Genomic DNA, 23,334 nt, shown 5'->3' on the forward strand with positions numbered 1-23,334 from the left:
ATTCCCATTAATGTCGAGGGAGGTTAGGTACTTCAGAAGAAAGACCAGCTGACTACTTGCCCCCAAAGAACACCATAGAAAAACTGGATTTTAGCTCTTTCTGTTTTTATAACTGACCAGCATCTGGGATTAACAGAGTTTGGACTCCCTATTGGTTGAGGTATATATTGGGCTGAGAAGATGTATTATTATAAATTCCTTATAAAGGAGGGTTTTCTTAAGTTTGTCCAAATGGTGACAGTGGATAATATAGGTCTTTTCTGTTTAATCTCATAAATCTCACTGGAAGTAAACCAGCTCCAAAACCTGTAATAAAAAGATCCATCATTTCCCTGCAACTATAATTGTTGGAAATGCTAGCAGTGAGCTGCTGAGTGGTGCATTGAATCCTCCTGTGGGTTTGTAAATGTAATTTATTTTTTTTTTCTTTCCACATTGCACCGAGGCACAATTAATGCCATTTCTGAAACAAATCTCAGACCTCTGGTTTATGATTTCCAGAACTCTCTCTAAGCTTTTGATGGGTGACACATGTACATGGAGGTTTCCAGAAGAGGCGTGGCTTTCTTAGATATATGTGCTTGTACAAATAAGATCTACCAGTGAGAGTGTTGAGAGGTATTTGAATCCCTTTCTTTTTAGTCAGAGCAGACACCAGATGTTTTCTTGGTGTTTGACCATACTGGAAGATAAGAGTCAAGTTAACAAAAGCACTAATATCTATGATTTGAACAATTAATGGTTGACAGTGGCCAGCTAAATCACTGCTATATTTTGGCATTCATTGTGTTTACTGAGAGGTAATGAGTATTTGGCTTTGTGTCATTCAGCATGTGTTGTATCACTAAATCAGCTCTGTGACTGTGCATGTATATATTTTCTGTCTGGGTATCTCTATCATGGGCTGAATTTATGCTGTAAGAATTTGCGTACTGTCCACCTTTCACTGGGCGGTACAATGTGATCGGATAATATGCCTGTCCCATTCACCACAGTTTTTGTAGTTTCCCTTTTAAAATCAGGAGGTCAGGTATAAATATAGAGAAGTTAATCTGTTTGCCAAACCATTTTATAAAAGTCACTACAGCTTCAGAAATACTTGTGAAAGGCCTGTTTTGTTTGGAATTTTAAAATCCAAGTTATGGATTGACAGTAACTCTTGACTGAATGCAGTGATTTTCAGGACCAGGGATCTTTATGCAGTGTGCCTGGATGGATGCCTCCTGTGGGACAGCCAGGAGTGACAGATGCTTGCTGAGCTTTCTGGTTCCCAGCATTAGCTGTGGATGGGCAACCAGTGAGTTCTCTAATGCAAGGTGGCTGTGGGAAAGGAGCTCCTGGAAGCGGAGGCAGAGGTGCAGGGTGGCCCTGGTGAGGTGACTTGCAGACGTTTTCTTATGTGGTGTGTTGGCTTCTGTATCACCTCTGATGGTTAGGCTGAAGCAACCAGTGCTGCCTCTGTGGTGTGCTGTTAGTAGTCACTCTGATGGGTTTCCTGCGAGAACTTTATCTCCAGTTTGTTTGCTCCCCTGTTGGCTGAGGAAAGCTGCGGTAACCTGTGGTGGCTGTTGTCACCCAGGGTACAAGGGTCTTAAGCGCAAAAATTGAAGTGGTTATTGTCAGCTGGATGTGGTATTCTCCATCTCGTTTTCCAGGCATGTACGTTTTACTGCTTTTAATCAGTTCCTGTGACTGTGCCCTCATTATACAGAGTCTCATTGAAGGTTGGGGTTGAAAGCTATGCCTGGGAAACCAGCGTCTGCCCTGGTAGTCACGGTAGGATGACTCGAGGAAATGAATCATAGAATAGTTTGGGTTGGAAAGGATCTTCAAAGCTCATCCAGTCCAGCACCCCTGCAATGAGCAGGGACGTCTTCAGCTAGATCAGATTACTCAGAACCACATCCAGCCTGGCCTTGAATGTGTCCAGGGATGCTGCATTCACCAATGTCTCTGGGCAACCTGTGTCAGTGTTTTACCACCCTCACTGTAAAGAATTTTTTCGTCACCTCCAGCCTGAATCTCCCCTCTTTTAGTTTAAAACCATCACCCCTCATCCTATTGCAACAGGCTCTGCTAAAAGGTCTCTCCCCATCTTTCTTATAGGACCCTTTTAAGTATTGGAAGGCCACACTAAGGTCTCCCCAGAGTCACCATGCCAACAGTCTAATAGCCTCCCTTAGCACAATTTGGCTTTTTCTGGATTTTTGTCATCTAAGAGCTTTGGTCTTGACCTGTTGGCTCTGGTGTATGCCCAGCGGCGGCCCTCTCACTGGTGTTTTCATTGTGCTGGGCAAGGGGCTGCCCTTTTCCTGCCTGCCTGGCTATGGGGTGTTGAAGATGGGCAGCGTGTGTGTGTGGGGAGTGTAAGAGTGCTTCAGTAAAGGAAAAAGTAAAATACCTGGATCTTCCAAGATGCCTTACAAATTTGGGGAGCCACATCCAGAGCAGCAGCCTACCAGTATCTGAAGGGTGCCTACAAGTTTTCTGGAGAGGAACTCTTCATTAGGGACTGTAGTGGTAGGACAATAGGGAATGGGTTTAAACTTAAATAGGGGAAATTTTGGTTGGATATAAGGAGGAAGTTCTTCCCTGTGAGGGTGGTGAGGCCCTAGCACAGGTTGCCCAGAGAAGCTGTGGCTGCCCCATCCCTGGCAGTGTTCAAGGCCAGGTTGGACAGGTCTAGTGGAAGGTGTCCCTGCCCATGGCAGGAGGTTGGAACTGAATGAGCTTTAAGGTCCCTTCCAACCCAAACCAGTCTGGGATTCTGTGCAACTGCAGAGCAACCTAGGCATGGAAGGCTTGCTTGCTTGTAGCTTTGGGAGAGTGAAGCAGCTCAAGAGATTTTGTCTAAGTTCTAATGAAGAACACGGCACTGTGTCTGCTCCACACTTGATGCTGGAGTTTTTGTTTTTTAATCTGATAGTGTGTAAAGCCTTTAGTAATGTGTTCACGTTCATATCGGCTTGATCGGCTTACGCTAAATGACACTCCAGATCATGTGAAGACTCATGTTAATGTTGTGAACTGAAGATTTTAAATTAAGATACCAAAGTTTTTGTTTAAAAATGTAGACACAATTACAGTTTGATTTTGATATAGTCCTTCTGGTATGTGGCATTAAAAACGGGTGCTAAAATCATGAACTTGGCCTGGTAGTTCTCAGATCTTTCTACAAATAAGAACAATTAGACATCTTTTATTTTCATTCCGTTTCTTAACTGTCTGGAGGGCATACAGATGCATTTCATGCTTTTACTTCAGCTGACAGACTTACTGACATATTTTAGCGAAAATAATTTAGGCACAGGTCTCGCATCGTCATCCAGTTCCAGGGCTTCAGGACTTGGGACTGACTGTAACAAAGATCACAATATAACAAAGCTGTGAGATGTGGCTACTGGGAGTACATTGCAAGGAGTTTTCACAGAAATTCTCCTGAACTTCCCATGCCAGAGGGAGCATGTGTTGACAGAGGTATGAATTCAAAGAGAGAAAAGCTGAAGATGTAGAAAATATATTGCTTTTGTTTTCCAGTTTCAACAAAATTAACTTTTGTTGCCCTAGCTGAGGAGGATGAACTAGCAGCACTTAGAAACAGGCTTTTAAGAGTGGTTTTACAGCAAATGTTTGTATTTTAATCCTAAACTAAATATACCAATCTAACTGGCTGTTTGAAAAAGTATTTGGTTTACAAATTTTGAAAATAGGTGTAGCAGGAAGAGTAAAAGATTTTGCAAGAGGAAGCTGAACTGTAAATAAATAAACCTGACTATTCATAGCAAGTGTGAGTAGGAGGGTTTTTTAAAGCTAATATGATATGGTTTTAATACAGAAAAGCTAGATAGATTGGGTTTTAATATGGAATAGTTACTAGATAGCATGTTGCCAAATGACTCCCAAACCAGTAGAGGAAGTGCAAAACACACACAGATTTTTAGGTGGTACACAGGCCTGAAGTCTGTGCTTTAAGTGAGTCTGTAATGAATACTGATTCAGATGTCATAAAAATCCAAACCCACAAGTTCAGTCATAGGTACAATCCAATGGAGAAATGAAAAAGAGATGAAAAGTCAGCATATGATGTGGCACAGCCAAGGGAGGATGTGAGCCTCTGTGTCATGGGAATATTCGTGCATCTGATGAGCCTGGGAAAGGTTAAAATCACAGAATCGTAGAATCCCTTCTGACCCAATCCATTTGAATTGGAAGGGACCTTAAAGCTCATCCAGTTCCAACCCCCTGTTATGGGCAGGGAGACACGGTCCACTAGGCCAGGTTGCTTCAAGCCCCATCCAGCCTGGCCTTGAACACTGAGAGGGATGGGGCATGGCAAGTAACTAAATGTTAGATATTCAAGTCTAGGCTGGTCAGCATCTGCTACTTCTAGTCTGTGGCTGTGTAATTTTCTGAGGATTCCTGTTGTATCTGCTGCAAAACAGACAAAAATACAGCATTATGAGCTGTGCTGGGTTTGGCTGGGATACAGTTGATTTTAAATTACATGGTTTTCTGCATCAACTGGTGACTTGTTCACCTGTAGCAAAGCCAACAGAACCAGCTTACAAGTAGTGGGCTGTAAGCAGCAGTGCTGGTTTGAGTTGTAGGGTTTGGGGTAGGGAGGAGGGTTTTTCAGCATCTGTAAATGTTTTGTCTGGCATAGGGCTGCATTCATCTAAGTGATTTATTCAGCGTAAGGAACTGGAAATTCTTCCTGCCTTAATGTTTAAGATTTTTATTCCATCTTCACAGATGAATTGGTTTCTTGGGAATTGTTGTGTAAGAGGGGATTTGGGGTTTGCATATCTCAAAACCCAAGAGAGCAGGGAAGTGAAAAGGCTGGGGGTTCAGGTCTCTAAGCACAGGCATTCCCGAGGACTGGCTAACCAAGCCAGAGCTCTGTATTTTCAGCATTCAGACTCATCCATGCAGAATTATCCTTTGAAACCAAAACTTTCTAATCCTTTCGGGAAAATGCTGTTTGTGTCTTACCTAATTTTTCTGTTGCATAGTGTGACATCCTTCTGTGTTGTTCATTGTTGCTTATTTTACTTCATCTCTGCTTTTAAAGCATAAAGCCATGACAAAATTTGCTGTCTGTTGGATGAGGACAGTGTACAGCTCCAAAGCCATGTGTTCCCTGGAAGCAGTATTCCCTGGGAGCAGCTGTAAACTGTAAATGTGAGGTTTGTGCCTGAGGGACTCTCCCTCTTAATGAGAACAACTGGTGGTAAGGGCAGTTTAGTAAAGCCAAGTAATTAATTACCTGATAAACAAAGCCCTTATGGAAGTGTATGATGATTATATAGTCCCTTCTGATACCTAAACCCTTACCATAAATGCATTAAATGTGGCAGATCTTCGTTGCTGCCATGATCTTATAAAGCAGTCGTTGATCAACTGCCTTATGGATTTTCATTCTGGGCCTTATATAAACTTCTGAAAAAATGCCCAAGTGCCTGGTTTTCTACGTTGCAAGAGATCTTAGGATAAGTAACTACCTATTAGCAGCTGTCTGTACAGGAAGTTAGGTGCCCAAAATCATTACTAACTTAAGGCAAAAAAAAAAATCTTCATTCATTTTGATACGTGGCTGTTTTCTCAGGTTGTTTTTCATTTCCTGATTTTCTGTGATAATCCCAATGTATGAACATTTAAATTATTCAGGAGTAACATTTATTGCATCTTTTCATGAGCATGCTTTCCCAAATGCAGTCATCAAGTCATCTGTAAAGTGTTTTGGTCTGATGACTTAAGAAGACTGAAAAATGAAGTATTTGTGGTGCTGGAGAGTGTCAGAATTAGCTGGATGCACTGTGTTTGAGCAAATGGGAAAGAGTATGTTGGATTTCTTGGGTATGTGCTCTGATTCAGCACACTGGTGGAGGGCAAGGCTGAAATAATTATTTTATCTCATTTGTCACCAAAACCTGACAAAAACTGTGGGGAAAAAAGCTGTGCTTGCTGCAGTTCAGAGTCCAGTCCTCTCGTGATGTAGTGAAACAGAAAATCTTGCATTACTGTTTGCCATACTGTAGCTGTGGATAAAAAGAAAACTTGAGCCTTTAGGACCAGCAATAACACCACTTTTATTAAGTTTCTATTGAAGGACTATTTTCAGTAAGATAAATTGATGGGCTGAGCACAATAGCATTCAGTATCTCACTTTCAAATACATAGTGTGCAAGTGCTACTGAATAAGAGAAGAAATTGAGCTAAGAGGTAGGAAAAAGGTTACTTGGCAACATCATAGGGTTTGTAAAGAGGAGAAAGAAGGGTCAGGAACTTAATGAATTTTGATGATAGAATTTTCTGTAAGGCAGTCATTGGATGAATAGAAAACTCCTAAACCAGATTTTGGTGTTACACTGTAGTAGGGATTGCCTAAAGCAAAACAGGGTTTGTCTGGAAACAAACTGCAGAGACTAGCAAAAGCATAGCTGCTGGGTACAAACTTGGGCTCCCCAGAGGCAAGCAGTGCTGAGGCAGAGACGAGCTGAACAAGGCATGTGAGGAGCGCTGGTGTTCATTTTTTGTATTGTCTGGAGTAAAGGTACTTGGAAGTGTAGAAGTGATTGGGAGAGACCCACATGTTTACTCTGTTTCGGCTTACCGTCAGTGTCTGGGAGGAAGACACCAAATAGAAAAGCACTGTGGCCTATAATTACAGTTCTGTTCAGCTTGCCAGCATGATTTCAATGGTTGAATGAATTTTCCTCTGTAGTAATAACTTAGTAATTTCTGACCCTTGCAGAAAAGAATCCATTGATTGTCAGAGTTGTAGTGGCAAACAGTTGTATGGCTCAAGTAATTGTACCTGGTGCTTTGGGTGGAATAGGAGGTGCAATGCCAAAACAAACTACCCACCAAACTCCCCCTTCTCATCCGCTCCAGCCTGCAGTAAAATGATCTTGTAGAGCCTTAATTTTGTAAATTAATTCATTGGATCATGGCAACCAAATGTGGTACATTTATGGTAAATACACTTTGATTGGAAATACTAATTATGGTACCTAGAAGAATGCAGTCTAACAAATAACATCTCCCCCCCCCCCCCCCCAGTGCTAAAATTTTAGCTGTTAGTAATCATTCTACCAAATACAAAAGGCTCAGTAAAATCTTATTCAGTGCATTCATGTGGGGTGTTTTTTTTTTTCCACTGGAGACCAGTACACATCCATATGGAGTTTGACTTTTTGAACCACTAAAACACTGCTGAGTATATATGCTGAATTGCTCCTTGGAGAATGTTTTGGTTTTTCTCACCTAAGGGGGGGGAGATTAAGTTAAAGACGCTGTTGGAAGTTTTCACACGGTTCGGTGTGAAACACTAAATACTAATTTACTTTACTAAAAATAGTAAATACTGTTCAAGTAAATAATGGAATACTTCAACATCTCATTACAAATACAGGGATTTAACAAAAACATTTGCATTGATGTGTGCTACTCACTCAGTGTGGAGAGTAAAACTAATAAAACGTATTTCATCTTTTCACTTTCAAGCACCAATTTTTTAATATCTGTTATGCCAGTTTGTCCCAATAACTCTTAGAAGAGCATTATTTTAGGTGTTTTAAAGCACTTAGAGATTGGTTTCACTGCTGTCATGATTTGAGACTATTATTGGTGGACTATTATTCTGACCCTAAATACCTCAAAATTTCTAGCTGAAGCTAAGCTCTAACCATGATCAAAGTGGCACATCAACGGAATGGGTTGAAGTTTTGTGGAGCTGGGATGAGGTTTTCTGTGGCAATCTAGATGCTGTGCTATTCAGATGACAGTAACTCTGCAGAGAAATAATTGCTATTCTAAAGTAGGCAGTGTGTTGGCTTGTGTATTTTAAGTTATTCTGTTAAAAATTGCAATGTCTAACCACAAAGTATGCATAAAGCTCTTCTCTTTTATTGTTCCCTATACTCCTTATATTTAAAAAAAACACAGAACCAGAACACCTTAAAAGAAAACTTCTGTGATGGGTCATGTATAGTTGATAAGATCAAATTAACTGCTGTAGCTTGGAAATTACCAGTAGAAATAAATTTTTAACATCACTTGGTTTAGGAAAAAAAACAACAAATGTTTAATCTGTGGCTGCTTAATCTCTACCACATCAGTTCCTGACTTTACAGATTTTGGAAATACGAGCTCAGAATTTTGTACAAGTGTAAGAAGTTATTGTTAGACTCAGTTCTGCAATTTCTGGTCTTCATCAAAGCACTCCTGAATATACCTGATTTTGTGTAAATCAGTATTCCTGCTGGAATCGGCAGGAGTGCCTGTGCTGTTGGACAAAATCAGGTGATAAGCTGATCACCTCAAATGAGAGGTGATCATTGTGAGAGGTGATCACATTGCTGGCTCACCTGTGAGACCTGTTATTTCATGGCCCATGCTTGTCCGTAAGGCAAGTGATGGAAAAAATATAGCTGAATTAGAAGTCTCTTGAACCTGTCTTTATTCCAGTGCTTAAGTTAACTTTAGTATCAGAAACTGGCCACATCTTGTGTTTTTTTTTAATCTCCCTGTTTTACCAGGTGAGTATTTAAGGAGCACTGTGGTTCTTCTGGATTTTTGGCAGTGTTGCATTACAGTCATTTCCTTCAGCATGGTGTGTGTAAATGGGTGTGTGTCTGTGTGCATGCACACTTATGTAGAGATGAAATAATAGATGCTAGGGTTTTAACCTTGTAACTGTTACGAGATCTTTATGTGTCTGCTTTAGGGTCGACCCTATCCCATATGACACTCCAAAACCAGCGGGCCACACGCGATTTGTCTGCGTCTCAGACACACACTCCAGAACAGATGGCATCCAGATGCCTTATGGGGACATCCTTCTCCACACGGGCGATTTCACCGAGCTGGGACTGCCCTCAGAGGTTAAGAAGTTTAATGACTGGTTAGGTAAGGAATTACTGCCTTTTGGTGACCCCAATTAACCTCTCCTGTCCAAGTGTCAGTCACTGCCTCCTAATTGAATTAGAGCACTTCTATATCCCCCCACCCACCTTTGCTCCACTTGTCCTCCTGTGATGTGCTGTTTCTAGGCTCAGTATGATTCTGTTAATTAAGACAAATTTAGAGACTTTACTGTATTTCTGCATTATCTTGAGGGAAAAGATTGTCATTCAACAGCCAGGATTGTGTAGCCTTATGTTGCTGAGGGGGTGGTGGCATTGTAGATGAATGCATACAGTGTCCCATGAGTTGATGCTGTGGGGTTTTATAGCCACAGCCGAAACTATTGCTCATTGTGTTTTGGGTTTACTGTAATTTAGAGGAGTGCTGAAAGCTGCAACGTATTTGGAAAGCATGAAGTCCTTCTTCCCACAATATAAGATGGCAAAATCAGTAATACTGTTTGGAAGAAGATAATTTTTTGGGGTGGTATACACATGGTTGCCCCTTTGAGTTAGAATACTGGCATGGGATCTTTGAATGCAGGTGCTCAATGCCTCTGGTAGAATGCCTTTCATATTCTGCTGTATTTGATAGCAGTGCCTTGATACTATGTTACTGCAGTTGAGGCCAATTAAGTTGCAACAGCCAAAAAACAAAATAAAGGAGGGGAACTTGTGCAAGGATGCTCCTGTTACAAATGCTGCTGCTAGGCTGGCTGCGTACTGCCATGTCACTACTTGCACTAGAAATACGCAGAGGTGAAGGTGACTTGATCAGCTGATCTTAAAGAAATTTTTGAATGAATTTACAGCATTATAGAAAAACTTCTGAAAGCATAGCTTTGTCATCAGACTTTACCTCCATCAGCACAGTTTGTCTTGCCTACTCTGTGACGGCCACATCTCTACATTCCTTTAATAGCATCATTTTATTCCACTGGAGTTCGTTGGCTGACCCTTCAACAAATAAGAGCATTTGGATTTACAAAAGGAATTTTTAAATAGAAGAGCTTCCATATTCTCTGTCTTTTCACCCTTCTTTGCGTTTTCTCCGTACTATTTCTTTTATTATCCTGACCTCCTCTTAGTTCCACAGCCCAATCGTTTTTCCTTCTTTTTATTGCTATTGGGACTGGGGCTTCCAGATACTGCCACCTTAGTGTAATTTAGTTCTATCATTCTTATTTCTGGAAGGCAGAACTAGATGTTACAAGCCCAAAACTATTCTTTCTCTAGGAATGTAATAGCAGGACTGGGAAGTAAGAAGTGGTAGGAGAAGCAGGTGAGTACGTACATGAGCCGAGGGAAGAGTAGGAATCATCTTCCTCAACTTTTGTCTTTTTACATGCGCAGTGTCCACTTGCATTTTTGTATGTGTGACAATAGCAGTTATTAGGTTTCTGGCATAAGGTGAGGCAGCAAATTGATTCTCCTGTGAAACTGTGTCGCGTTGGTCAATACTTGCTCCAGTGCTGTCCTCTGCCATCTGGAATCAAACTGCTATGAAGGCAGGCATGTACATTTGCCTTTCAGGAGTTTATTTCAGGCTCATACCTGCAAAATGGGAGTAATCGTCTTTTTCTGTTTACTACGTATATTGTGAAGATTGATACCTTCAAGGTTGTGAGGTCATGACATGTAATAGTTAAAAAGATACATGCCAGTGGCAGGCAGAAACAGGCAGGATTCATTTTTCTTCTGTTCTGTAATGGGAGGCGTGATTTTTCATCATGTTTGGTAGGAACCTTATTCCAAAGCAGTGCACTGAGAGCTCCCATAAAATGTAACATTGTCATTATAGAAAGAGGTTTTCGTATCTTCTATTTGCATAGTTTTCTCCACTGGCAGTCTTGTTGGAAAGCGGTAATGAAGACAAGGCATTTGTATAATTTATACCATGAGGGAAAGAAGTCAGATTAAAGTTAGGCTTCATTCTGCAGCTTATTTTACCTACTCCGTGGCAAAAAAACAGGGCCTCATGTCCATTAGGATTATAGAATAGGATAACTAAGACACAAAACCTGCCCATCATTTTCTTGGCAGGAAAGTCAAAGGAAAAGTTAAAAGATGATTACTCTGCACCCCTGCCTTGCTTGTACTTCACTGGGTGTTACAAATGCCAGAGTTACACAGGACTGAGAGCACTTGTCAACCCTGAAACAATGCGTCATGGGTCTTGCATCCCTTTGCAACTCTCTGGGTGTCTCACCTGAGCAAGATGTTGAGCATCTTGTCCACCTGTTTCATTAGTATTCATCCTTCTTCCTTGTCTCCACCACTGAATCATGGAACATGCTTTCCATGCCCTCTTTCACACTTTTAGCTCTTAGCTCTTCCTGCAACTTCTACTGGTTCTTTTGCCTTTTCCCTTTGGCTGATAAATTTTCATTATTGGTTTTGCATGAAAGTCATCTGGGCTTCTACACTGAATAACCTCTGTGGTCACTTAGTGATTACACACACTAGCTGAGGTAATTTATTCACTTTGTTTTGGTGTGAACATGTCCCTTGGGTCTTGTAACTGCTGTGATCACTTGACCTTAGTGACTGTTAAATGCTTTAAACGCAGTTATTCTAAAATTATAATTGTTTTCATTAAAAATCTCTTACAGTAACTTAACTGACCTAGCAGTAAACACAGCATTACGGGCTGAGGAAGACTTAAGATGTTATTCTGTGCCCAATATATTTCTTATTGAATGTTTCAAAATACTGTTATTATGACTGTTCTTATTTTCCCCATCCATTCTCATTCAGTCATACATGTGAAATGAAATACAGGAATATCTAATTATAGCTCTGTCTTCATAGTGCGATATTTCCCTGTGATGGGAAGTGATTGAATAACTCATGAGAACTGAAGATAAAGCAAGATAAATTCAGGCAGATAGACCTTTAATGAGTGACAATATGTTTATTGTGCTCAATTAGCATGGGACTGATTGTGCATATCCTTACTTGTGTGAATAATGTGCATCTGGTTTAGTCATTTTTCTCAAATAGCCGGTTTTGTTCTTTTTTTCCTCTAGCGGTTATCTCTTACTGTGTTCATTTTTTTCCCCTTCTCATGCAAAATTTCTAATATAAGGCATATTGCTGCATGAGAAAGGCAGAATTCTGCAGTGGAAGATGCAAATAAATCCAGTAGGTGAAATTGCTGCCGGTTTATGTCTGTGGAACTGAGAGTAGAATTTGGCTTTTTTTTTTTTTCCCCTGAGTTTGCCTGGTGTGGGATTTAGCACTTTGTCTGTTTCAGGTTTTCCCTTTCATGTCTTGCTTTTGTTTGGAATGAATGTTTCTTTTCATTTCTATGGGATAGTGACTTGAGGAGCTTTGTGAAAGATTTAGTGAGTTTGTACTGGAACAAATACTTCTTTACCTATAAGATGTGTTTGCCTTTAGTATAAGCATTATTGATAGAGGTAAAGTAAAAATTGACCAGCTTTCTTTTTTTTTTTAATTTTCTTTTTCCTATGGTGGTTCATCCATCCTGCTAAAGTGAGAAGAGTGATTATACTGTTTTAATGTGGGTGATTTCTTGTTACACTCTGCATATATGGATGTGGGCCTCAGCAACATTTTGTCAGTTGTTTTAAAGTTCATTTTTATGTGAATGTTTAGTTATTGAAAATAGCAGCTCCAGCTTGGAAATGCTGGCTGCTACATGGACTAGATTGACAAAATGGGAAGAGCACTGGAGATGTGGTGGTGCTTTCGGAGGTGTGGACAGACACTTGGTTCCAGTCTATGCTTAGATTTTTGCATTAGTGCTGTGGAAACTTGAAATGCTATTCAAAACTGTAAGCCAGACAGCTGCCAAAATAGTGTTTGATGTTAAAGATAGTATAATTTAATCTGGAAAAAAATGAGCTGTAACAAAAATGTGTAATGTTAAGATCAAGCCCTTGTCTTATCACCGTTTAAAAATTCAGGGTCACATTCCTTTTGTATCCTTTCTCAGTCTCTCTGGTCTGGCTCAGTTATTCCCTCAATTTATCTATGCTTTGTCTCCCCTCCATGCATATTTCATTTAGGGTTTTGTATGAGTGTATTCCTCTTGCTAATGTACACTGAAAAACGTTTGATTGTGACGAAATATTTACTCTTGGGGACTTTCGCTCTGTAAAAGTGTATTTCTGATGTGAATTATTTTAGCATCTGACATGACAATTTCTTATGAAATAAACCAGTAAGCTCTAAATTTCTCCATATTCAGAGGGATATTAGCTCAAAGTATTCTGAACTAATTTAGAACCAGAAGAAAGCTTATGAATAATTTAAAGTAAAATCATGGCTTTTATGATTTTTTTTTAAGGAAAAAAGTCATCTTCCTATTTTTATAAATGGATTTATTTCTGATTTGTGTTTTTTACCATCTGGAGCATATTTTGAACCCTGTATTGCTGTACTTGTTATAGCCAGAATGAATAATTGACTAAACATAAAATACCATTTGATGAACAAAAAACCTCTTAGCACTTGAAAAAAAAAATTGCATTCATTGCAAGTGAAAGAAAATGCTGAGGTAGCTTTAATCCTTTAAGTATGTATGAGTTTTGCACAGCTGTTCTGGGAGAGAGGGAAGCAACTCCCTGGAAAATCTATTAGTCTAATTTTGAAACCAGCTATGTCTTCTGTGAGTGGCTCTGGAGAGGAGCTTCTTTAGGCTTCAGACACTGGAATGGGATACGCGTATTTTAATAAGTTTGCTGGCTGGTGAAGACAGTTGACCCTTCTGCTGGCATTTGGCATTCTGCTGTCCCTCTGATCCCATTGGGAGTTCCGTGTGATTTGCAGCATCCGGACACCGCTGACTGCCTATCTCAGAGATGCTCTCAACTGGAGAATTACGGAGACTTGGAGGTGCCCTTGCAAGCCTGTACAGACAGTTTTATTGTGTCTACTTGCTTATTAATTCTAGATGCTGAAAATTATAAGTTTGGAATGCAATTTCATTTAAAAAAAACCTCAAACAGATTTATGAGATGAAATCTAGAACCTTCAAGTTTTTGTAATGTGGTGGGTGTTTTTTACTTAATTAGGTCTCTGGCTTCTATATATCACTCTGTCTTTACGGTAGTTCTTAAAAGTTTCTTCCAAGTTTATTTAGGTTTTACTGCAGTATCACGGCTTTGGTTTTGTTCTAACTTGAACTGTGTTTAACATCACATTTAATGGTTAAATTCGAATTTGTACTTAGTTTAAATTCCCCTGTGGCTCAACTAAATTATCATTATTGCTTGGCTTTTATTTGCATAAACTGGTTTTAGATATATTAATAATTTTTTTTTTTTTCTTTTCAGAGGAATACAGAAATAATTTGAATGATACTTTTTATTGTATTTAAGAAATAGTGGGGAAATACAGCCGTGTGGATTTTTGGTCATCAGCTGATTAATGTTTTCCTGATGTAGCAATCTACAGTGAAATGTGAAAGCAAAAGTGGTAAAATGTGCAAAATTACACCTTTTGTGCTCTGGTGGTAGTAGCTGCTCTTTCATATTTGTCCTCTGCTCTGAGACAGATACTAGACGCTTTGTGGAAAACAAAACCCTAGAAGTATAACTTACAAGGTAAAATAGAAGAGGTTGTATTGAAGTGAGACAAGATAGTGAATTTCCCACTGACTAAAGTGGAATTTGTGCATGAGGAATATTGTAAGTTTATTCACATCTGACCAGTTGTTTTGTTTTGCTTTTGTTATGCCTGGCAACTTTCTATAAAGGCATTTCACTAGAAACTGTTTTACTGTTAGTGGCATACAGAGAAAATTTGATTTTTTTTAACCTGCAGTCACTAACTTACTAGAGATAGTGTAAAAACCTCTATACTAAAAGTTGTGTACTACCTGCCATGGTGAGTCAGTCAGACCAAATATTAAGGTGTTACTTGACAGCTATTAGAAAACTTGGCTAGGTGAAATGTACTTTCAAAGAGAATAATGTTTTCATTGAGTGCCTCTGTGTATGTTTGAACTTAGCGTATTCATTTGGTAATTTCAATGAAAGAAGCTGGTGGGAAGTACTGCACAATTCTTGGATGGACTTTCAATCACAGTAATTGCTCAGTTGTTTTCTTGGATCTGTTTCCCTGGACTGCTGTTGTCTTAACGGGGGGGGGGGGGAAGGGTTCAGGTTTCAAATAACAAGCCATAACCAAAACAAATTTATAAAATAACCGAAATAATTCTTCCTTTCAGTTCCCGTTTTCCCATAAAACCACTTTAGAGCAGGACAGAGATCTATGGTTGTACTGACCAGGCATGAACCAAGCAGTGCCACCCAAAGAGGAAGTTTTATAGGCACTGTCGTCAGGTTCTTCCTCCAGCATTGCTACTGCAGCCACATATCATAATATGCGAATGATTTCAAAGGAAAGCAGACAAAGTATGTATTCTTTGTACGCCATCAATTTATTCTGTCACTTACAAATTTAATGTTGCATGAAAAATATGAAGTGCAGAAATACCTCTGTCCTAAATGTTCCCATCATGCACACCATTATTAACAATATCTAATTAAAATAAGAAGTCTTTCTGTTTATAGAGCATCCCATTGCTGCTTAGACAGAACAATGGGGTCGGGGTGGAGGAGTTGCTTTGAGCAGAGAAAGGTTGGGGCTGGGGGAAGAAAGCACTGCAGATTTTAGTGTAATGTGTAGTGTTGAAAGAAATTTGATTTCATTGTAAAGATTAGCAGGCTGTGTAATTTAATTTAAAGCTGGTTGGCAGTGTCCTGTCTGTTGCAAAGCCTTTTTTTATTTGTTTTAATCGCCATTGTTTTTTTTTATGTTGTATGTGACTACAGAACCTAACAGACAGCAGGAATGATGTTTGGGTTTTGTGCTTCCCACACCCTTTCCTCTTTTCAGTCCTGCATGTTAGGAAATGTGTGAGATTACCTTAAACAGAGCTACAAAACAGTGTATCAGTGAAATGCCAGCCTGCATTTTTTTGGCTTGTATAAAATGATTTTTTTGTGGCCAAACAGCCACCGAGGGTGGAATCTGCTAAAAATGCTAGACTGGGGAGACTTGAATCAAGCTTAAAACTGAAATGTTAGCATTTATTCACACTGTTGTGGACATTACTGTGCTGTAGAAAAGCAATATGCAGCAGTTTATGTTAATGCAAGACTGACAGACCTTTATCTTACAGTAATTGCCTATACTAGGGGGTTAATAAATGTTCCACGAATTATTGACTTTTTTTTTTTTTTTTGTTAAAGAAGAGTAGATTGCTGCTTCTTGCTGGCTGTAACCAGCCTGTGTGGCTTGTTAACTGACCCTCTTGTTGCACTGAGCTGAAGCTGAGTGTTTCAGCTTGGACAAATTCTGCATGAATTTTCTGCATTGGGAATGATGTGTCTTGGCACAAAAGGGCTGCAAAAGAAAGACCTGTGCACCTCCACCTCTCCCATCCATGCTGTTGTGAATGTTATAAGAGCTTGAAATCTTTATAGACTATATTTAGGGGCATATATTGATTTCAGAGGCTGGGTGTTATATTCATGGGCATACTGGTACCACTGGTTGGGTGGGAAAAGGAAAAGATAACCCCTTCTCCCAGAGCTACAGGAATTTGTGTTTTCTTTGTCCTGCTTTGTGTCCTGCATGATAGTGTGAATAATGATGCTTGCTCCATGCAATGGTTACAGGACCCACAGGCAGCATCTTCTCATGGTCAGCCCCAGTGCAGGGCCGGGAGGGCCTGCTCCATGTCCTGTGGTGCCGTGCAGGTCTTAGCGTGTGTGGGCTGGTTCATGGTGACCCTTCCACAGCACTGAGCTTCTCAGGACTTGAGATTGCCTTGAGGCTCAGGTCCCTTCAGCACCTCACTTCACTGAGCTCTTCTGGTCTCTTGTCTCATCCTGCACGTTGGCTATGAGATGAGGGTTACCAAACCTTCACTTGTTATTGATGGTACGTTTAGTAGAGGAACACAGCAGCACAACAGGGGACAGCAGTGTAAGGAGAGAAGCAAGAAGATGCAAAGCCAAAGCATAAATAACATCAATCCAGAGGAGAGATGGAGGCTCTCACAAGGATGAGCACAAAGATGCAAAGTAGTGGAGATTCACCTGGTTTTCCCAGAGCTTTATCTCTTCCCAAGTTAATAAAATTAAGAAATGAACGCTCAGGAACACTCTGTACTTTGAATTTCCTGTAACTGTTGATAAGTGAACCTTTAAGACCTCAGAATTATATACATCTTTTCTAATGAGTCAGAAGCTTCACTATTACAGACTGCGCTGGGTATCAGAGTGCAATAACTCCTTTTCTCCTGAATGTTGCCATTGATTTTTTTTTCTTTGTGTAACCAGCAAATGCAGAGAGTTTTAGTTTAAAACAAAGCTGCAGATGATAAAATTACCCATACTTCTTGAATTTTACCTGAGCTGCTCTCCCTCAGATGTTACTTCTAAAGCTTTCCGCTCCCTAAGCAGCATTTGACATTTGCCTTCACTACTGAGAAATGAGCAGAAAGCTTCAAGGCAGCCATGAAGTTTCCTGTATTTTTGCGCAGGAGATGTCTTCTAAGCATTGTGGGGAAGGAGGTTGTTGCTTTTGCTCTCCTCTGTCGCTGCTGTGAGATCTGGTGGTTGCTGGGAGTAAAATGATGTAGCTGTAGCCATACTTGTGGTCCTGTGAGTAGAGGTCCCAGACTAATGTCCTCTCATAAAACCCTATGCAGAGTAATTCTCAGACTAGCACAGTAGGGAAAGCCATGCACCATTTGCAGTCTCATGGCTATAAATTATAATACCAAGCCATTAGCTGGAGCATGAAAGGTGGGGAGGGATTGCCTAAACAAAAATGGCCAAGGGGATGTCCTGCTGCGGCAGTTACTGTGGCCCTGGAAGGAGGGGAGAGATGGATCCGATCATGGATCTTGTGCTGGGCAGCTCTGGGTACCTGTGTTAAAATGGGTTTTGGCATTTGAGTGAGTTACTAGGGAGTGTTCTAGTGGAAGCAATATAGCCATTCCGAAACAAATGCTTCCGGGAAGCCAGCTGGAAAAACACTGATGCTTGCCTTCGAGGTGAAAGGGTGAAACCTTAGCTGAAAGGAGCAGAAATAAGAAATAAATTGTTACCTTTGTGTAAGTGACTGAGATAGCTGTTCTTTTAGTGCTTTATCTTAATCACCAGATCTGATTAACTATAGTTGTTGCTTTATTCAGCAAATCGTGAGGTCTGCAGAGCATGTCTTTTTGCAGCAGGCTTTTAATTCCTCTTTTTTTTTTTTTTTAAGTCTAGAAATAATGGCTAAAACGGGCAAGTCAGGAGAGACCCCATTCTGCAGAAAGCACGGTAGATGCAAAGCACTGCAAATGCTGCATGCCCCAACAGCTAATGCTAGCTTTTAATTACAGAGAGGTATTTATTCATGTACCGCAATCTTTGGTGTGCTTCTGAACACAAAACGAAAGTACAGATGCTGTATCATGCAGATTTTGCATCACCTTGTGAAAACATTACTGTAAATTCAAATGCACAGGTAGATGGATTTTAAGTCTCACATATCCATTTAACTTGATTTAAAAACATTTTACTACCTTAGTAGGTTAGGTGCTTACTATTAAGGAGATATGCCGTATTAAGGTGCCTTATTAAGGAGACGAGACATCTGCGCAAAGGGCCTATGTACTTGTACAGGGATGGAAAAGATGGGAGTTTCACCTGAATACTCTCACAAATAAATCACATGCACTCTATGTTGCAGACTGGAATTTACGTTACATACACTATTCTTCATTCATCTCTTTTGTCCTTTCTTCTTTGGAAGGACAATTAGGAGGTATTTTGTATTGAAAGCTGAAGCAGGTGCAGTGCCTTGGATGTTTAGGAAACTTCAGTCTGAACTGTCTATCTTGAGGTCTTGGGATGCTGTAACATAAATAATATAGTAAATGAAATTCTGCAAAGCCAGGAGGAGAGAGGAGGTGTCAAGAAATAGTAGCAGGGGTGAGATTTGGAACTCCATAGTTATCGCTCTAGACTTTATCAGGCTTAAGGTTTCCTTCTCTTGCTCTTTTGTTTTAGTGTTTGGGGTTACTATATGTGCTTAAACTGACAAGGAAGGTATTTGAGGCTATGTGACATTCTGTTCAAGCAATTCTAGGTGGCTAGGGAGAAAAAAAAAAACAACAACCCTTCATAACAGGAATTCAGTTCCTTGTAATAACATGATACAGCTGGGGTGATTTGGTTGTCTCTTGGTAGCTAAGAGATGTCTCTGAGGACTGGGTTATTAAAAGGAATTTCCTTACAGGGCTCAGGAGATTCCTGGTATCCAAGCTCATCTTGAAAGACCATATAATGGAATGTTTAGGTTTATTTAGAATAAAAAATTAAAACATGGGATTCAGAAAAAATGCTGGAGGTTCATAAGGACCTGCCTGAATATTTTTAATTAATTATAATTTCTCTTTGCATTTGCTGTTTATTTTCTCTTTGGTTTTTATCCTCTGTAAAACTTGCAGGAAAGGACTATGGACTGAAATACTGCACATAGTGCTGTCATATGGATATTGAGCTGAGTTTAGTTCAGGTTTTAGATTTCTCCTCTTCTGTCTAGGAAAAGGAAGAAATGATTCCCAACAAACATCAACATTGCCATCCAAAATGACAAGTGGAAAAATTAAAAATGCCTTTGAAAATCAAACTTGTTTCATATATTCCTATAGACACAAAACATGATCGCAAGGTAAAATTTCCAAAGCAGCTAATTGCTTCAGCACACTGGAGAATGTTACATTCTCAGTTATTAAAAAGCTGTTGTCCTGCTTTAGACAGCAGTCCATGCTTTCAAAACCTGTGGGATATTTAAAAAATATTTTGCCTCATTTCTTCTTTTTCCTTTCAATTTATTTTTCTTGTGATTATTTTTGCTGTCCCCACTTACTGTTTTTTCTCTTACGACTATGTGAATTAGTTTAGCAACAGTGTACTCAAACATAATGGTTTTGAAAGGAAGGATTTCAGTTCCATGTATAAAAATGGAGAAGTTGCATAAAATATACAGTATGACAGAAATAAATTATGTATTTGAGATTTTTCTTCTCATAAGAAGTGCTCTGACCACCTTCCTGGGAGGCATTTGGAGGGATTTTTTTGGAAGTAATGACTAGTCTTTACCAGGCGACAAGGTGGAGAGGGAGGTGTGTGCCTACTGCTTTGTGCATTGTAAGCCTCAAGACTTTCATGTAAAAATTAGGAAACAAATAATGGGAACTGGTTCAGAGTGGAAAAAGCCAGGGGAATGTTTTTGGTGACTATATGTGCTTCCTGATTGTTTTAAATATTTGTTTTGAATTAAGATAGGTCCTGAGCATTTACTGTCTTTTTGCAGTGTGAAAATACATGTACATGAAAATACCAAGACATTGTCTGTGATAATTATGATCGGCTTAATTACTTTCTGTATAATTGTTTCTCAAGATGACCTCCTTTTTGATGGCTTTTATTCATTTGTTTTAGAAAAAAAAAAAAAGACTTAATTGGAATTGTTAAGTAGCAGAGACAAAGGGTATGTTATGGGAAATAGGTCCAGATCTGTTTGTGTCAGACAGCGACTGTTGGGTTTTATGTTCTTAAGATTCATGGAGAAAAATCATTTAAATTGATACAGTAAGTGTGTGCACAAGGTAATATCAACAGCCTATATATTATTTCAAAATCTGGTGAGTTTCTTTCTAGAGGATTAGGTTATATAGTGTAGGGGGACTCCAAAAAGAAAATAGAATTGTGTATTGATGCCTTTAGAAATACTATTTGAGAGCAATAAAATGTTCCCTGAAATTCCCTCCTGAGTGGAGGAAATGGAGTTTGTTTGCAGTAATTGCATTTTCTAGCATTTGCTTTCGCACTTTCCAATATGAGTTAAGCCAATTGGAACCTGTGATTTCGTTTTGCTTATTGGCAAAAGTACCATGTAAATTGATCTGTGATGCATTTATAGAGAATGCTTTGAAAATTTTGAACTAGAGATGGCTTTTCTTATTAGATTTAGATAGTATTAGGGTTCATTTCTGTATTTTAGCTTAATGTAATAGTAACCAAAAATGTTCCTTTTCAATTTAGTCTTAATCAGGTTCAAGGAGAACATTTATAGTTAGCCCCACTAGCAGAGTTTATGTTCCCTATCCAAGCCAGCTGAAACTGTACCAGGCTGAAATTGGTCTAAAACTTGTCAGCCCTGGTACATTAAGATCTTGATCACAAGACAAAATGTAAAATTATGTTGGACAAAATATATTTCTATGTATATGGCAGTACATGAGCCTTATACACCTTAAACTGTAGGGGGTTAGACGCAGATCTCGTTATTAAGTGTAAATATGGCTAATCCTGTTTAGAGGAACACCCTTCAGCTCTGCCAGATAAAAGGTATTTCTGCCTGAAAACCTTATCTGTTTTCTTAAGTGAACACTATTTCACTTAACAGATCTCTTTGGAAGTGTGCACTTGGCATCAATGCAGTTGTGGTGATCCTTCAGATACTGCTTTGGCTATGGGAAAGGGAAGAGTAGCAGGAACTATTATTTCTGCAAGAAGCATTTTTAAGAATGAAGGGGGAAAATCAGTCTATTGCAGTGTTCAGAGAGGGTGGTGTGTTCAGAATGTGCTAAATTTAAAGGGAAACTTCATAGCTGTCATCTTTTTTGATGATTTTTTTTTCTTTTTTTAGGCGATTTGTTTTTTTCTTTTAGGTGTTTGGGTGTTTGTTTTTTTCTCTTAAAAGCCTCATTTCTTAGGTTACAGAATTACAAGCCTGACAAGAAAAGCCTTTCCAGGGACTAGCAAGCAATCTGTGCTGCTTCTGTTTCAGATTTCATCATTTTAAAGTCAGTTTGGGAGACTTTTTACACCTAAAGTTGGCAGTGTTGTGGGCTGCAAAATCTGTATGCTTTTTTTGGTTTTGAGGTTAGACTAAACAAAAAACTTTTGATTCTGTTTGTTTCAAAACAAATAACTGTCATGTATTAACTGATAAGACTTCGGTGAAGCTTTCCCTTTTTCAAGAAAAACATTTCAGTAATAGTAGCCCCGTGAAATTCAAAACAAATTTGAGATCAAAATCCAGCTCACGACAGAATAATGCTAAGGAAGCTGTGGAACACTGAGGTGAAGCAGAAGATTGTTAGTTATGTTGTGCTGCATTTTTTCTTTTAACAGAGAGGAGAAGGGTATTAATCACAAACAGTTACATTAGAATAATGTTGTGGTTGAGACATAAATACGTAAAAGCAAGGAACTGTCACCAGTGTCAGAGCATCGTTAAACCAGACCCACAGAGCATTAGGTTGTGCAGGGTGTACAGCCCTGCTTCAGGGTTCATGCTGCATTTGGCTATGTTACAGCCCAGTGTTGTGCAAAATTCCCAGTATTTACCTGTGGGAGTGAGAATGAGTGGAAGCACTTGGTTTTGAGTATGCTGGTTCTGCAGTGGCTCAGAGAGGACCATATTTGCTGCAGGAGGTTGGCACTGCGTATCCAAGTTAGAGGCACTGATGCAAGATTCACTCAGTACTCCCTTGCTTTCATGGGTTTATGACTCAACCGTGGCATTATTGTAACGTAGTTTTTTGTGTTTAATGTTTCTTAGACTTGGTTTTCCATTGCCAGCATGGAAGAAATCCTAATGCATGAGTTTCAGAGGAGAAGGTAGCAGTCTGAACCTGCTGTGTGGCTCGATCCGCAAGTGTGAGTATTAACGCTAGAGCTGTCAGGCCTTGTGGAAATTAATGAAGCCTGACGGTTACAGAGTGAAAGGTCAGAGGCAGAGCTTGCACTTACCTAACATTTCTGTTTTGTTGTGTCTAACAGCGTTTTCAACAAAGGGGAGCTTTAATGTACAAGCTTTAGATTTATCACAGGAATTCAAGGGTCTCAGCCTCTGCTTCTCCCTGTGCTGTGGCCTGATGTTTTCTTTGCATAAAGGCAAACCAGTTAAACTTCCATTCATCTGCTCCTCTTGCTGTATTGCCTGTGTGTGTTTTGCCTTTATTTTTTCTTTCCAAAATTGTCTTTTGGAGAGAAAAAAAAAATTACGAAGAGGCATCTGAACTGATAGTTTAAAAAGCTGGTGGAATACTTTCCATTAAGAAAATCTTGAGAGATCTTGTACTTCAGTTCTTCATATTTCTTTAGAAGCATGTTCTGGGTTTTGTGCATGTTCTGTCTTTTATTTGCCTGCTTTTTTGGTTTTAACTGTTTTGTTCGGTAGATTTCTACAGAAGCTGAGGTAAAATGCATAGAAATTCATGGGTTATATTTCAGCCAGTATGTTGGTTGGCATCCATTTTAGCTATTCCAGTGAGGACTTTTTGTGAAGGCTGTTTGATTACAATAGTCAAAATATTTTCACAGTCAATGGGTCAGTCTCATTGTGGAAAAGATGTTTGTTTTTCCTACCCAGTTTTGGA

General features: G+C 39.5%; 1 protein-coding gene across 2 annotated transcripts in view; it reads left to right on the forward strand.

Annotated features, from left to right (window-relative positions):
- Window positions 1-23,334, forward strand: part of MPPED2 (metallophosphoesterase domain containing 2) — a 101,837-nt gene that overhangs the window by 28,574 nt on the left and 49,929 nt on the right. For both annotated transcript variants that reach the window (XM_062620343.1, XM_062620344.1), the window contains one exon: window positions 8,729-8,910. In XM_062620343.1, coding sequence (XP_062476327.1) covers window positions 8,729-8,910 — 182 coding nt within the window. The remainder of the gene's footprint in view (window positions 1-8,728; window positions 8,911-23,334) is intronic.

Source organism: Pezoporus occidentalis, unplaced genomic scaffold (genome assembly GCF_034315485.1).
Source record: "Pezoporus occidentalis ecotype Australia unplaced genomic scaffold, CSIRO_AGI_Poc_V1 ctg22, whole genome shotgun sequence".
NCBI lineage: Eukaryota > Metazoa > Chordata > Aves > Psittaciformes > Psittacidae > Pezoporus > Pezoporus occidentalis.